This window comes from Dromiciops gliroides, chromosome 5, assembly GCF_019393635.1.
Source record: "Dromiciops gliroides isolate mDroGli1 chromosome 5, mDroGli1.pri, whole genome shotgun sequence".
Lineage (NCBI taxonomy): Eukaryota > Metazoa > Chordata > Mammalia > Microbiotheria > Microbiotheriidae > Dromiciops > Dromiciops gliroides.
The window spans coordinates 185,957,970-185,974,614 of NC_057865.1; the positions used below are offsets into that span (position 1 = coordinate 185,957,970).

The window sequence follows — 16,645 nt, forward strand, 5'->3', positions numbered from 1 at the left end:
ATGAAATCAAAACCATGTTTCAAAATTAGATAGATGAATGAATAGAAGAAAATACATGTGGAATAATAAAAGACAATGAAATTCAAACTAGGGAAATCTAAATGAATATGAACTTAATATTAATAAGAGTATTACAAAATATAAACTTGATCACATGACTATAAAAAGCTTTTACAAATATTCTCCTTGTTTTAGAAACTAAGTATAAGACACAATCTCAAAAGCATTAAAATCTCTATGAAAATAAACCTATACCATTAATTCCAAAATGTATATGTAATAGCATAGAAATCCTATGTAACCTCTGAACTGACATTAATAATCTGAGTGAATTCAGAACACTCTTGATTCCAATATCTAAAATCCCCAATACTCATATCAATACCTTGCTGCTTACTTCTACATTTCTGTAAAATATATACCCTTCCATGGCAAAAGAAGCAGAGTCTTGAACTATGTTGATTGTCATTCTTATTCAGCCTAAGTTTTTCTTCTTTAACCCCTCTATATTGTCTGTCGGGCTTTTCACCATACAAATGCTTTATAAGATTACTAATTAAAGACAAAAGCAGGTTAGCAAAATTATGAACAAAACGAGCATATCTGGAATTTAAAGAGTTTTCTAAGATTGTCTCAAAAGCACAGCCAGGCCAGGGAAGGGCTGAGCCTGAAGCTGCAAATGCAGGTAGAAAAAGTTGAGCATGCGCATCAGATCTCTGGACTTCCCAGGCAGGGGAAGCAATGGGCTTGGCCATGGGAGGAGTAGAGGGTGGGGTCTGGAGAGGAGGGGAGGGACCAGGGCAATTTGAATCAGACTTGATTTTGAACTCAGGCCTGGATTCCTCTTCCCCCACTTTGCCTCCAGGTGCTAGGGGATTAAAAGCTTCTAGAGGGTGGGTCATTGCCTCCAGGCATGCAAAATTAGAGCAACAATTAGTGTTAGAACTGGGAAAAGCTGCAGGAATTTCTTCAGGTTCCTCTGAAAAAGCATGGTTGGGAGAGGGAGAGATATTTCCTTGTGTGAGTAAGTTGCTGGCTCTTTTAACAAAAATAAAAAGAAAAATAGAAAATCCAGAAAAACAAAGCATTAACATGATCTTATCTCCCATTTGTCTGGTTAAACAGACTAAAATCAAAAATAGGGTAATTAGGGAGTTTAAAAGGTCCATTCGAAAAAATTTAAAGGGAAAACACAGCCAGTGCGCCAGTACTTAGCAGTTTAAAGGGTAGGGGAAATTTCTTACCCAACCGGAAGATCAGAAGTGAGGTTCAGCTTTCCTCTTCGTGGTCAGCCATCTGTTAAGGGCTAAAATTCTAGCTAAACTGTCTAAAATATCTAATGAGTGGTCGCCAATAAATTATAAGCTTTAGCAAGAGTTAGACTTTTAAGCATTTATTAAGGAGAATAAGAATTTGGTAAAGAGAGAGAGAAAGGCCTAGATTCCTAACTATTAAAGGGAGAGCACATTTCTAGCTCCCTTCTCCGCCAACGTCCTCAGGAAAGAGAGTGAGAACGAGCGCCAGTCTCTTCCTTCCTCCTCCCACTAGTCCGCGTCACTTCCTGAAGCCTGGTCTTGCCCTCAAAGACCTTTGCTTCATGGGCAGAACTCTTCTACAGTAAGTCTCCAGCAGGTGGCGTCATTCCAATCATTACACTAGAAAGGTACGGCTTACCATGGGGTGAGATGCTTCTCTAGTTAATAACTCCAAGTCTTTTCCCCTCATGGAGAGAAGTCTATCCAAAATCGTGCTATACATTCCTAGGACTGTATTGGTCTCTGAAGGAGTGGGACTCAATAAAGAGGAAAAGTAAAGTTATCTCAATCATTTAAGTCTTAGGTATGAATCTCTTGTGGATTTTTGTCAGGTTAAATAAAATTTATCCTATGTTTAATATTTTGTTTTCCTGAGTGCTTGAGAGTCTTTTCCCTTTGTTACAGAGACTTAGAAATGAGACAAATTTGACATTAGCCAGGAGAAATCCTAGGAGATCACAAAAATATAGAGTATCATGTTTAAATGAGAAATCCCTAAGGTTTAATATGAACTGTGTGAACTCAGAGTATTATTTGTGAGCCATAAATTTTGGACATTTAAGCAAAATTATCCTAATTTTGATAAAATCCTTGATTCTAGATTTGTTCACATTCTGATTTCTTTTCCTAGTGCAAAAAACAATTTTCAAATTTTAATGACTTGACTGATATTTTTCTAATGACTAAGTAATTTGGGGGTATTTTACTTGTGTCTCTTGGAATCTAATAGTTTTATTCAATAAGATCTTTTTTATGTTTCTTTGTAGATAATGGGTTTAAGGTAAGCCAGTTCTTCCATTATAATGGAGATTTTAGGTGATAAGCAAGTAATTTATTCCATGGGATGTGGTAGGACAGCAGTTTCCCTTGCCTTGACACAACTTTCTCCCAACACTACTTCCTTCTGCCCCAGTTTCCCTAGGGGCTTGCCTAGTGAAGTTTCCTCCCATTACAAAACTGGATGGGAAAGTAGGTTCTCAGGATTCAACCCCACTTATCTCTATCTGCAAATGCATCTAGTCAGTCAGTCATCAGGTTGTACTGGGACCCATGAAACCATTCACATGGTCTCAGGCCCCAAATTGGATATTCCAGATGGGGTAAGTGATATTTACCCAGTTTTGATATATTAAGGTGCTATTCTGTTTCTCACTCCCACACCCTGTATATCTGGAACTAACTTTTTTTCATGTTGTTCATATTACTTTTTTCTTTCTCACTCATACATGCTGTCAGCCATCCTCTCTCCTATTTCCCTCTTTCTCTCTCCCTAACTCTCTGTCTCTGTCTGTCTCTTTGTATCTCTCTCTCTGTCTGTTACCCAGTCATTCTTTTTTTTTTTTTTTAGTGAGGCAGTGGGGGTTAAGTGACTTGCCCAGGGTCACACAGCTAGTAAGTGTCAAGTGTCTGAGGCCGGATTTGAACTCAGGTACTCCCGACTCCAGGGCCGGTGCTCCATCCACTGTGCCATCTAGCTGCCCCATACCCAGTCATTCTTATTCTCTATCTCATTCCCAGTTCCTCTTTCATATTCTCTCAAAGTACATATCATTCCCTCTCACTAATGGTATTTTTCCTACTTTGGTTTCCTATTCCAGTGTTTTCTAGTCTTTCTTATTCTTAGTTTCCTATATTTCTTAAAATTCAGCAAATGGAAATACAAACTATATAAAAAGGACTGCACAGGACAAGACATATAAAAACAAAACTGAAAGTCTGAAGTTTTACAAACTATCCTTCACACAGTCTTGCAGAGTCTTTGGTGGAGAATGGGATACCATTCTTTGCATTGATAGCATCAACTTTTAACTGCAGCAACATTCTGACTGAGACTAATTGTGAAATATAGATTCAGCCCTGGGGGTATCTTCTAACACAACTGTATATATTTGGTTTTTGTAGGGACTTCAGGCATCAATAGAAGGGGCTAGCTATTACAGGAAGGTTCTTTCTTTTTTTCATTTATCAGAGTAAAGATAGAAATAACATAAGAGATAGGTGCTAAACTACAAGAAGATATGAGTGTGAGAGAATTTTTGTTATCAGTGACTCCACTGATCAGCCAGAGCCAGTGGAGTAAAAAATAATATTATAAGCAAAGATGATATGATTAGGTTAGGGATATAAGGACTGAGAATCTATTGTACCAGCAGTATCAATTGAATTGGATTTAATGATACATTAAAAGTTGCACTGAAAATGGTGTCTACCTACTAAACAGTAATGTCTATAACTTAAATATAAAAGGTTGTATCCTAATCAAAATGAAGAAGCAAAGAATAAATTACCTTTCAGATCTATGAATTGAGAAAGAGTTTGTTACCAAACAAGGGATAAAAAGGATTGTGGAACATAAAATGAACAACTTTATTGCATAATTTTTAAGTTGAACCAATTAAGAACAATGCAGCTATTATTGGAAAAAGAAACCATTAACTAAGGGATTTTACTTTTTGCAGCAGGTAATTCTAATAAATATCTTATATACAAATATAAAAGGAACTGATTTAAATTGAGCTGTTCTCTAGCAGATAAATAGTTAAAGAATATGAATCTCTTTCAAAGAAAGAAACTCAAGCTATCAACAACCATATGAAAAATGCTTTAAATCTCTAATAGAGAAATGCAAATTAAAGCAACATTGAGGTACTACTTCATGCATGAATCATAATGGAAAAGATGGCCAAAAAAAAAAAAAAAGAAAGAAAGTTACAAATATTGGAGGGGCCATGGGAAAATAGCCACATGATACATTATTGGTGGAGCTATGAATTAGTATAGCCATTTTGGAAAACAATTTAGAACTATTCCTAAAAAAATCTCTAAATTATGCATACTCTTTGAGCCTTTGTGCAGTCCCTCTGATAACTAGGCCTATACTTGAAAGAGATCAGAAGAAAGAAGAAAAAGATTTATATACCCAACAATATTTATAATAGCTTATTTCTTAGTTTCCCCAAACTGAAAATTGAGGGGATGCTCATCTATTGAAGAATGGCTAAACAAATTGTGATGTGCCAATAAAATGGAATAGTATTGTGCCACAAAAAAATTATTTTACTCTTTATCCAGGTTGTATATCAATCACTTTACTAACATAGTCTTATTTCTGCATGACAGGAGAATATGAAGGTCCACACAGTAAAAAACAAAACAAAAGAAAATGCCATCTGAAAACTGTGGGAAAGTCAGATCAATGCTGGCACAGTCACATATTCATTCATTCATTCATTCATTCATTCATTCATTCATTCATTCATTCAATGAACAAGTGTTTTTGAGCATTGACAGTATAAACAGTACACAAAAATAAATGTAAAAAAATAAAAACCCTGTCTTTTTAGCCCTATACTTTTCCAATCCAACCTTTGTATTATTCTTCATCAATCTGTCCCATGCTCGTTTCTCACTAAAACATAACTAATTGAAAGATCTATAAAAGTTTCATCATAAAGTAGGTCCTTTCCAGTAATAAGGACAGATATATCCCTATAACCTGCCTCTGAGGTTTGGTTTATCTATTTAGAGGTGGTTCTGACTCATTGGTCCAATTAGCTCCTAAGACTCTCCTTTGAGACTGTCAACCTTAGGCAAATGCAGAACGGGTCTCCTATTAACAAATCCTTCTCCTTTCAGACATTCTCCTGAAACACCTCCTACCCCCTAAACACACTTCACAGAGGCCACCAAAGAGGCATCACTATAATCATTCTTGGTCACTACCAATTTGGACCAGATTTGATTCAGTGACTTGGAGGTGAAAGGCTCCATATCCAATTACCAGGCCTCCATGCTTCCCCAATTAATCAAAGGTTGACATAATAGATCCATTACAATGCTTAAGGAAAAGACCTGATCAAATCAAACTACTTTGCAGCTGCAAAGAGAAATATTAATAAACATTTTTCAGTCAAACTTCATGACTAAATAGTCCATGGCACTTTAAAAATGAGCTGTGCAGCTAAATGTTGGTCTATTCCATATTTCAGAAAAAGTGAATTTAATAATAATGATTATGACAATCATGATTATACTTTGGATTTGTATAGCACCTTTCTAAATAACTCAAAGCACTCTCTGCACTCCCACTTACCCTGGAAATATCCGTGCCCGGCACTCGTGTAATTTATAGGATGAGTTTCTGTGACCAAAATCTAGTTAGGCAAGGAGAACTCCCAAAAAACCATAGCAATCAAGATTACACAGGCTAACCAATTATTGAACAAGGTTTTCTTACCTTTTGTTTGCATCAGAAAGTCTAAAATATACTGATATATACAAGGCAAGGTATTAAGGTGTAAGTGACAATACAACAATCATTGGTATTCGTGATTAGAGAACAATCAGAAGCAACTGAAGAAAATTAAATCAAACTAAGCTCATCAAAATTTTTTTGTTCTGTATGTAAATAGTTCAATGTTAATAATCATTTCCAAAATTCAAAGAAAAATCAAAACAAAAAGAATTATCTCACAGTTACACCAAAGCATGTGCCTACTAACCATAGCCCTTTCTGCTAAGAAAGAGAGAGATGGAGAGAGTCAAGAGAGAGAGACAAAGAAAAGTAGAAAGATATCAAAGGACCTGAGTTCAAATTTTACACCTCCTGTTTACTACTCCTTTGATGATGGGCAATTCATTTAATTCCTTTAGGACCTTACTTATTCCTTTTTTAAAATCAAGTTGAACCAGAAGGCCTCTGAAATCCTTTGCAGCTCTAAATCTGTGATCTTAAGTGATGAAAAGTCCAATCTTATTAACATAATAGTTAAAAGGAAGGACTATCTTTCAAAAATTTAATAGATTAGGCAAGTGCTTGAGATTCCGAGCTCTTTAACTTGATGCTTTAATTTATCTCCTCTTTGTCAACTATCTTATCTTTATTCCTTTATTACAATGGCTTAAAAAAACAGCCTTTATTGGAAACCAAGATTCAGAGTGTGCAGAGGTCTAATGTATGTCCCGTTGAGTTTATTCTTTCAGGCTCTAGCACCTCAAGAATCTTATTGTCCTTAATGATCACAAAGGTCAGTTTTTTAACTGACATTGGTGAGTGAACAACATGTTCAAGGAAAGCAGAGAGGTGCCATGAAAAGAACACTGAATTCGGAGTGCAGGGACCTCTGTCCAAATCTAAGTCACCTCACCTTTCTAGGCATCATTTCTTTTAGTAAATTGAGGTTATTGGATATGATAGTATCTAAGGTCCTTCCAGTTCTAATATTGTGGTCTTATGTCTTTTAATAATGCATAATGTCTCATTATTTACAGGTGGCTCCCTACTGACAATTTGGGGAGTGTTTCTTAATGCACTGAAAATGTGCTATCTGAAGTATAACCATCTTGGCCCTGATGTGGCTAGCTGGTTAGATCGGGCCAAAGAAAACAATGGTGGCTGGTACAGCGAACTTCAGGTGGAAAACACAAAATCATTCTTCAGACTTTTTCCTCTCTTTGTTTTTCAGCTTTTATATCGAGTGTGCATTATGCAGGTAAGGAATTCTACAAAAGAGGATTACACTTTAAAATTGATCTAACAGTTTTTATACGATGTCAACATTCCCCTATAAATACAATGTTCCAGCAAAAATGTTTTCATCATTCAAGAGCTGTGGACTCAAGATAAAATAACACAGATCTAGAATTGGAAGGAATCTTAGTCATGTAATCTGACAAACTCATTTTACAGATGAGGAAACTGAGGCCAAGAAAGGTTAAATGATTTTGCTAACATCACATAGATAGATAGTTAAAGAGCAGAGTTGAGGATTTGAATTGAGGTACTCTAAGTCCAATGTTCTTTCCACTGAATCACTCTGTCTTCTTTGGTTTTATTATGTTCTGAGGTCCAAGTGACAGAGCTGAGATAGGAACTCAAGTCTTCAAACTCAAGACTTCAAACCCAGGCACCTTTATGTTGAACTGTACTGCCTTCTTTAATTAGTTTAAATCCCACCTCTGCCACCTCCTTTATTTTTCTCCTTTGTAAAATGAGGGGTTTGGATTGGATGATTTCTAAGATCCCCCCCAGCACTAAATCCTATGATCCTACCAATGCCAATTTCGGATTTCATAAGTAGAATCAGGCATAATAGGTTAAATCATAATCAGAAATGGGTAGAATTTTTGCTAGGAGAATCTCAGCATGAAATGCTTTGCTCACTTATACCTGAGAGTAAATCTCAATGGGTGTTCAATATAAGTAATCCTCTAAGGAAGCATGAGATTAATTGCACATAGAAAATTTAAACCTATAGGCAATTATATAAACTATATTTAATCAAAAGTTTCTTCCACTTTCCCCAACAAATCTTTAGAGGTGATAATAAGTAGCAATGTTTTGTTTAAAAAAATAAATTTGCATTGTTAAATTTGTTTTTATATCTACACTTTCCAATTTATCTCTACCTCTTCTCCTTCCAAAGAGATCTTCCTTTCATTAAGTAATTAAAAGGGGAAAATAAGAATCACAAGGCTCAGCAAAACTAACACATCCAAAAATAAGATTGATACTAAATCCATAGTCCACCAGTTCTGCAATCAAGTGGTGGAAGGCACCTTCTCATATCTCTTCTTTGAAGCTAAACATGGTCATTAGAATTTAGCAAGATTCATTTTCTATTGTTTTATTTTTCTTTCCATTTACATTGCTATGGTGTATGTGTATATGTATGTATGAAGGTATGTATATACACATATATATACATATATGGTTTTCCTGGTTATTTCAATTTTCTACAATATAGATGTCTTCTCATGATTTTCTGTATTCATCATATTCATTATTTCTTACAACCCAATAATATTTAGTTATATTCATGTACTATGATATGTTTAGCTATTTCCCTAATTGATGAACATCAGTTTTGTTTCCAAGCTTTTATTACTACAAAACATTGCTATAAACATTTTTACATGTATGGTTTCTTTTTGTCTTTGACTTCTGGGTATATGTCTAACAGTTGAATTTCTGGGTCAAAAAGTTTCAACATTTTGTCACTTTTCACATAATTCCAGAATGGTTGAACAAATTTCTTTGTGATTGTTGTTCAGTAATTTCAGTTATTTCCAATTCTTCTTGAGTTTATTGAGGATTTTCTTGGCAAAGATACTTGAATGGTTTGCCATTTCCTTCTCCAGAAGGAAATTGATGCAATCTACAATTCCCCAGTAATAAATTAACGTGTCCATCTTTCTATTACCACTCCAACATGGAGTATCCCTATCTTTTGTTGTCATTTTTGCCAATTTTCTTAGTGTGAAGTGAAACCTCAGAATTGTTTTCATTGGCATTTCTTTGATTATTAATTATTTGATTAATAGTTTGTGATTTTTTTATTTTGAGAATTGTTCTTGTTATTTGACTACTTCACTATTGAAGGAGAGTAAAAGTACCAAAATTGATCTAACTTAGTACCTAGCCTACTCCCAATGATTCTTCCTCCTCCAATCTATAAGATTCTTGGAAAATCAAAATATGGGAGGTGGGGAATGAAATAAACAGTAAAATTAAGTGAAGAATAGGCAAATAGTTAAGGATGAGTACAACTTTATTAACTTTTCAGTGGCCTTAATGTGGCTACTGGCAAAGGACTATAAGTATCTAGATGAATGTGAGTTTTTGAGTGGATTTGAATGTTTATGAATGACAATTTGGAATGCAGAGGCAAACAAATGAGCTGTCTTCTTGGACATTAGTCTCTTCTATCTCTAATCTGTATAGTTCAACTCCACCTCCACCCCCTTTTTAAAGATAAGGAAATTAAAGCTAAGAAACATAAAGGTTACACTTCGTTCAGATTTCCTCATCCCATTGCAAGTTCTCTTTCCACCTCACCCTAATATTTAAGAAGTTTGTAAATCCAGCAATTTTTTGGTTAACTGGCCTGTGAGAGAAACAAGGAGGTAGAATACGCTTTTCACATTTAGCTACAACTTCCAAAATGATTCAACCCAATTTGATAGGTTAAAAAAAAAAAGATACTACATGAAAAATCTCACCTATGTAAAATAATACTCCCTGTGGGGAATGGGGGAAACTTCTAGTGTAGAAGACTAGAGGATTAGAGAAATTTGGAGCTAGAAATATCTTTGGACTCCTTTTCTCCTTCTACTCCCAACCAAGATCAGGAAGTAATTTGAAGGATCATTTGGCATATCTCATTTTCATTTTTAGATAAGGAAAATGAGGCAATGAGAAGTTGAGTAATTTCACAGAATGAGATAATTTCTGAAGCAACCTCAGTGAATATCTCATCCAAACTCTACCAAAAAAGACATTCCTTCTGTAACATGACAAATGGTTATCTGGCTTCTACTCAAAAATCTCCAATATAAGAAAATACTTGATTTCTCAGGACATATCATTCCATTTTGGAAAAGTTCTTAATGTTAACTATTTGCCTCTTTTCAATTTTCACCTATTGCTTGTGGTTCTACTCTCTGGACCAAACCAAACGAATGAATTTGTCTTCCACATGACAGAATCTCAGATATATGAACATGTTTATCTTCCATACACACAAACATATATCCCTCAATCTTCTCCAGTCTAAATATCACCAGATCCATCAACCTGTCCTTCCATAAAATGGACTCAAGACCCTTCATCATCCTGGTTGCCTTCCCCTGGAATTTTCCAACTTATCAATGCCTCTCTTACAATGTGGTGTCAAAAATTTAAGCACAATATTCCAATCATGGTCAGACCAGGGCAGAAACCAGTGTAATTATTATCTCCCCATTTGTAGAAGCTATCACTTTAGTAGGCCAGGGTGGTATAGAGTTTGGGGTTTGTTTGGTTTTTGTTTGTTTTTATTTTTTGGCTTTCACACCATACTACAGCTTCACATTGGGTTTATAGTCAACTATAACCCTCAAAAAATTTTTGGAGAAACTACATGCCTTCCCGATCTTGAACTTGCAAAGTTAATTTATTAAACCCAAGCATAAGACTTTATATCTTCCTCTCCTGAACTTCATCTCATTAGATTCATTCCAAAGTCCTTAACTTTTTTTTTGAGGCAATAGAGGTTAAGTAACTTGCCCAGGGTCACACAGCTAGTAAGTGTCAAGTGTCTGAGGCCACATTTGAACTCGGGTCCTCCTGAATCCCAGGGCCGGTGCTCTATCCACTGTGCTACCTAGCTGCCCTGCAAAGTCCTTATTTTAAAGATCCTGATTCTATCAATCCAGTAAAGGAGCTATCACTCCCTGTCTATATCTGCAAATTTGATAAACATACTATTTATATAACTTTAGAAAATCATTGTTAAAAATGTCAACACAAAGCCAAGAATAGATTTTGGGGGCCTTTATTGAATATTCTCCATGAATTTGCTATTGAACCTCTAACAAGTACTGTGACTCTAGCATTCAGCCCAGTTCCCACTGTATTTAACTGTATTATCATTGTCAGTATCCCTCTATTTTTTTCTACAGGAATAATGTGAGATACTTTTTTCAAACCAATTGCTAAAATCTAGGTAAATTATATCTACAGCATTCCCCTGATATACTATTTTAATAACTCTATCATAAAAGGAAATAAGATTAGCCTGATATGATTTACCCACTACTAAATGGCAAAACTTACACTACATTCTAGGTTTCATGACTCCCAGTTCAATATTCTTTAGTTGTTCTAGTGAGTACCCAGAATCAAAGTAGCAAAATGGTATCAAACAATGGTAGCGGATCTTTAATAAGTTAATAACACTGGATGATTTTTTTAGTTCAATTCTCTTGCCTAAATTCTGTTTTCCATATGCATGATTTATAAGTCATTGTGAGAATTTAAAAAAAATATTTTCCCACATCATCTATATAATTAAAGATGTTCAGGATGTAGGACATCTAAGACTGGTTAATAATAATTCTTTTCTAAACATTTCCAGCCTTTATTGTAGGGCAGAAGTAACCCTGGGTTCTTAAAGGTTCCAGTGGGGAGAGGGTTCAGGGAAAAGACAAGGTCCTACAAGTTCTACAGTGCTGGAAAGGCTTCAAGTATTTTCCCAACAAAAGAATATATCTTCTTTCTAAACATCAGCCTACGCGACGATGGGAAAACTATTCTCCAATAGGTCAATCACTCAGTAATTTATTCTTCGACCTTAAAAACCAATAAGACAAATAACAAAATTTAATGCCCTTCAGTTCTTGCATCCCCTTTCCAAATTTACAGTACTGGTGGCAGAGTAAAAAAAGCGGGGCTAAGAATATTAAGAATCATGTAGGTTTGCAACATCTACAAACATGTATTTGGTTGTTGGTAGTATAAATGTGAGATCCTTGTCTAGAGACCCATAAATCAGCATCCTACTTGTGGAATTAAATTGTATCAATATTGGGGGGGGTGGCTATTGTGGACATTAAATAATATCATTAAAAACCAATTGTATTATAGTTTAACAAAAAGAAAATTGCTTAAAGATATTGGAGTCATTCCTGAATCAGCTATTTTTATACAGACTGGCCAATGACTTGTTTTTGTTTTTGTTTTTAATTTATTTATTTTTTAGTGAGGCACTTGTGATTAAGTGAATTGCCCAGAGTCACACAGCTAGTAAGTGTTAAGTGTCTGAGGTCGGATTTGAACCCAGGTACTCCTGACTCCAGGGCCTGTGCTCTATCCACTGCGCAACCTAGCTGCCCCCTGGCCAATGACTTGTTAAAGAAAATATCAAAATCAATACTCTGTTTCAAGAAAAAAAAATTCAAAAATACAGTGCACAATTAAATCAACTCAAACCTGGTCTGTTTAAATAAGTTATTGACAAAACTGGGAAATTGATTTATAAAAACAGATATCACAAAATTGATCATCATTTCCTAAAGAGGTTTAAGCAATGTAAATCAATTGGACAATGAAGAGAGCAAAAGAACCTAAAAACCCCTTCAGCCAGAAAACACTTGGTCTCCTTGCCAAACAATGTAGTATGGCTTCCAAGGGCAAAAACAGTTTAGAACACAAACTCATTTTTTAAATCTTATAGAGGAGGATTTTAGAAGATTATGAGCAATATCATTTCATAAAACAGAAGCAATGAAGGGAAAAGCAAGTTTATTGAAAGTCTGCAAGAGATTCAAATAAGCCGAATGATCCCAAAAGCATAAACCTGGAAGCAAGCCAAAGAGCAGATGGAAAATGGGGAAAAAAATCTGTAGAAAATTCTGTAACAAATTCTTGTGTCTCTGTCAGTGATATTGGAGCTACTGCTTGTAGACTCAAACATTGTAAGTTCCTGGTGTGCTGTATGAAGAAATAGAAATGGCACTAAAGAAAACAAAGATGAGAAAAGTAGTTGTGGTGAAAGTGAAACAGTTTTAAAGGTGTTGAAGGAATGGCCTGTCAAGATATATGAAAGGAATATACCAAAGACTCGGGAAAAAATAGGAAAATATTATTAACAAAAAAGGCAAGTGATAAAATATCAATAAGTATTGACCCATATGCCTACTTCCTATCTCTAAAAAAATGTAAAAGTATAATTTTCACATACATCAAAGACATCCTTGATGAGGATATGAAAAGGTAATGGGAAGGCTTTTCCATACAATATTCTAAAAACAACCCAGTGTTACATTCACACAATTCACTAAAAGATGTAGCAAATATGAAGTGCTATTTGTGATTATTTTTTTGTTGTCTATATAAAACCATTTTATGTGGTAGAGAAAATGACACCTTAAAGGATTTCCTCCAACAAGGTATTTCACATAGAAAGTTAATATCACATAAAACCCTTTTAAATATGTGGCAAAAAAGTTTTGCTATATATTTCCAACTATTAATACAGAATATGGCATAAAACAAAGACATGTATTTACATGTAATTTGGGATTTACACCTGTTACATTTGCATAAAACTTTCCTCATTGATGGAATGTTCAATCATGCTATGTATATGTATAAGCAGTGTCATTGAAGCAACTTCCTTATTTTCTGATTTGAGAGAAGACTTTGGAGATCAATCCAGAGAGAAAGAAAGTACACTTTGGAAGGCAAGGAGGTAAAAGCACAGCCCTGAATATGTCCCTGATTTCTAGCTTGGTTACCTAAAGAATACAGGGAAGATCAGAATCTGTCTTTCTGTCATCTCTCCACCCCCCACACCTCTCCTTTTCTCTTTATCTTTTGGGAGATCTCATTCTTATCTATATATCTTCTCTGATTTCTGTTTACTGTCTGCTTAGATAAATGGGTATGATCATTATCAACTATTTGTGATGGTATGTTGTGTAACTAACATTTGGTTAGAAGGGGCACTCTTCTTTAGGGCAAAGCAACTAGGGAAACATCTTGAACCTAGGGAGAGAAAAAACATTTTCCTTAGACTACCAGTATTTAAGGGGGAAGAGAAATATATTTCTGATCTGGCACCCTCTCTCTGAGGAGGGCACAGGGTCCAGTCTTATGATCCCTTCTTTGGCTCCCTTCCAGGAAGAAAATCCATGGTAAGATTCCAGAAATATCTATTCATGTCTCCCTACCAGTCACAATTAGACAAACCATGTGGCCATACATGGGCATACATGGGCATGACTTATATGCAACAAAATATATTTACGACTGTCAGAAAATCTACAGCACAAAATCCAAATAGCCCTTCCCTGTTGCTTTTTGCAAATGCATTGTGATTATATCCAACTCCAGAACAATGCAGTGATTTTTAAATGATATCCATAGTAATAGAAAAACTTAGACTATCAACATGAGAAAAATCAAGTGGATATAGAATTCCTATTATTTATACCATGACATTGGAGACCCCATAGAGCTGATCCATCAGAATATAGATGTAACTGATAGGTTTGACTTTAATAATTAGCTGTCTGTACTCACCTCATTTCCCATGCTCAATCAGAAGAGAAGTAGGGTCAAAATCCTAGACCAAAAGATGATGCCTAATGAAGCTAACTCAGGATTGTGTCTTGCCTCCCAGCTGCAAATCACTTCTTCCTTTCTTCCCCAATCCCCTTCCTCTTGGTACAAATTTGAAGAAGATACTTAGCCAAACTTCCTTAGGCATGTTTATACATCCAGGAGGCAGTATGGAAATAAAGGCTTAGATTCTATTTTAAGTTCTACTCTAGCAATGTATAAATTTGTTTTAAAAATGCAGAATAAATGTCTCAGGCATCCCATTGTCAAGCCAGAATTGTGTAACTCCAAGCTTATATGCTCCATAAGATGAAGAAACATCTCAGAGATGTCCCCCATTGCATACTTGGATCATAAGTAAAGACATTCCTCTAAATAATGGGGACAATACTTTTAGCTAAAGAAATCTGTTTTGTAAAACAATTGACAGTGGGTAAAGAAGTTTAAAAGAAAAAGAGGAAACTGTGTTAAAAGTACTTTGTGAAATTATGGAAAGGGGAAAGAGGAGTAGGTAGAGAAAAAAAGAAAATAAGAAAAAAAAATATATTCCCTCAGATACATAGGTTCATAGACATAGGGGAAAGTTCACCACCAAGCTTATCTTCCACTCTAGGTTGTGACCTCTTCGGCCTAAGGTAGACACTGGAAGTTGTCCAGTGACTCTAACTAGCCTCTTCATGCTATATCTTTCCTATCTGGTTCACTCCTTTTTTTAATCTCTCAGCTACTGCTGCTGTTGCACCTTTCTCCCTGGTACCTCTGGGCCAACCCTACAACCATTCAGACTCCTTCTGCTGTTTTGAACTATGTAATCATTGACTGTAAATAATATTTTGATATCATCAGAGAAAAATGAATTGTCTAATGTGTTTTAGGTAGAGCCCAATAGCTAGATGCAATCCATATATGCCAATTAATAAATTTTTGTTTCAACTTCTTTAATGTGGAACCCATGTTTAGTCTATTTAGGAGGAATAATAACTGATTTGAGACTAACCAGAACCATAATGTACTTAAAACATCTCCTTGAAAAATACCAAAATTTCTCTCAATTGTTCTTGACATTAATTTAAATAGAGGATAATATCCCATATGGATATAAGGTATGTTATTATTCTTTCTAGACTTAAATTTATTTTACTCATTTATTGTACATGGACAAGCCATGAGTGCAAGACTAAGTCAAAAGCATTTTTATTATCAATGGAGGCATGATGAATATTATAGTACATTTGAGTGGCTTCTCAAATAATTAGTGAATTGCTCATAAGTTACTTTTTATATCCATGGAACTTTTTAACACACACTTTTTGGTCCTGGGCATAATTTTTCTTATGTTTTCAGATTTTAATGATATAATTTGTTAATGATTTGTATGAAATACATGTCAGTATCCTATATTTGATATAGTCACAATTGATCCCAACTCTTGGTAGAAGTATGAGGCCTTGCATGAGATGTAATGAGGACATTAAGAAAAATGACATCATGGTTATGTCTTAGAAGAACCTGGTTCTACTCACTTCACTCAGAATCAGTCCACTTAAGCCTTTCAAGATTTTTCTGAAATCTTCTGCTCATCATTTCTTATTGCACAATGGCATTCCATTACATTCATATACCACAACTTGTTCGCCCATTCCCAATACTTTTTTATCACAGAAAGAACTGCTATAAATATTTTTGTACATTTGGGTCCTTTTCCATTTTTTATGATCTCTTTAGGATATAGACCTAGTAGTGGTTTTGCTGAATCAAAGGGTATGCACAGCCCCATAGCCCTTTGGACATAGTTCCAAATTGCTCTCCAGAATGGTTGGATCAGTTCATAACTCCACCAACAATGCATTAGTGTACCAATTTTTCCACAGCTTCTCCAACATTTATTATTTTCCTTTTTTGTCATATTATCCAATCTGAGAGGTATGAGGTGGTACCTCAATATTGTTTAAATTTGTACTTTCCCTCACGAATAGTGATTTAGAACAATTTTTCATATGGAAATAGCTTTGATTTCTTCATCTGAAAAATGTCTATTCACATACTTTGACCATTTCTCAATTGAAAAATGATAGATATTCTTATAAATTTGATTCAGTTCTCTGTATATTTTAGAAATCAGGCCTTTATCAGAAACTGGCTATAAAAATTGTTTCCCAGCTTTCTGCTTTCCATCTAATCTTGGCTGCTTTGCATGTATTTCTTTAAAAAAGATTAATTTAATGTA

General features: G+C 35.0%; 1 protein-coding gene across 1 annotated transcript in view; it reads left to right on the forward strand.

Annotated features, from left to right (window-relative positions):
- Window positions 1–16,645, forward strand: part of SLC15A5 (solute carrier family 15 member 5) — a 160,066-nt gene that overhangs the window by 47,588 nt on the left and 95,833 nt on the right. The window contains exon 4 of the mRNA XM_043967604.1: window positions 6,807–7,027. Coding sequence (XP_043823539.1) covers window positions 6,807–7,027 — 221 coding nt within the window. The remainder of the gene's footprint in view (window positions 1–6,806; window positions 7,028–16,645) is intronic.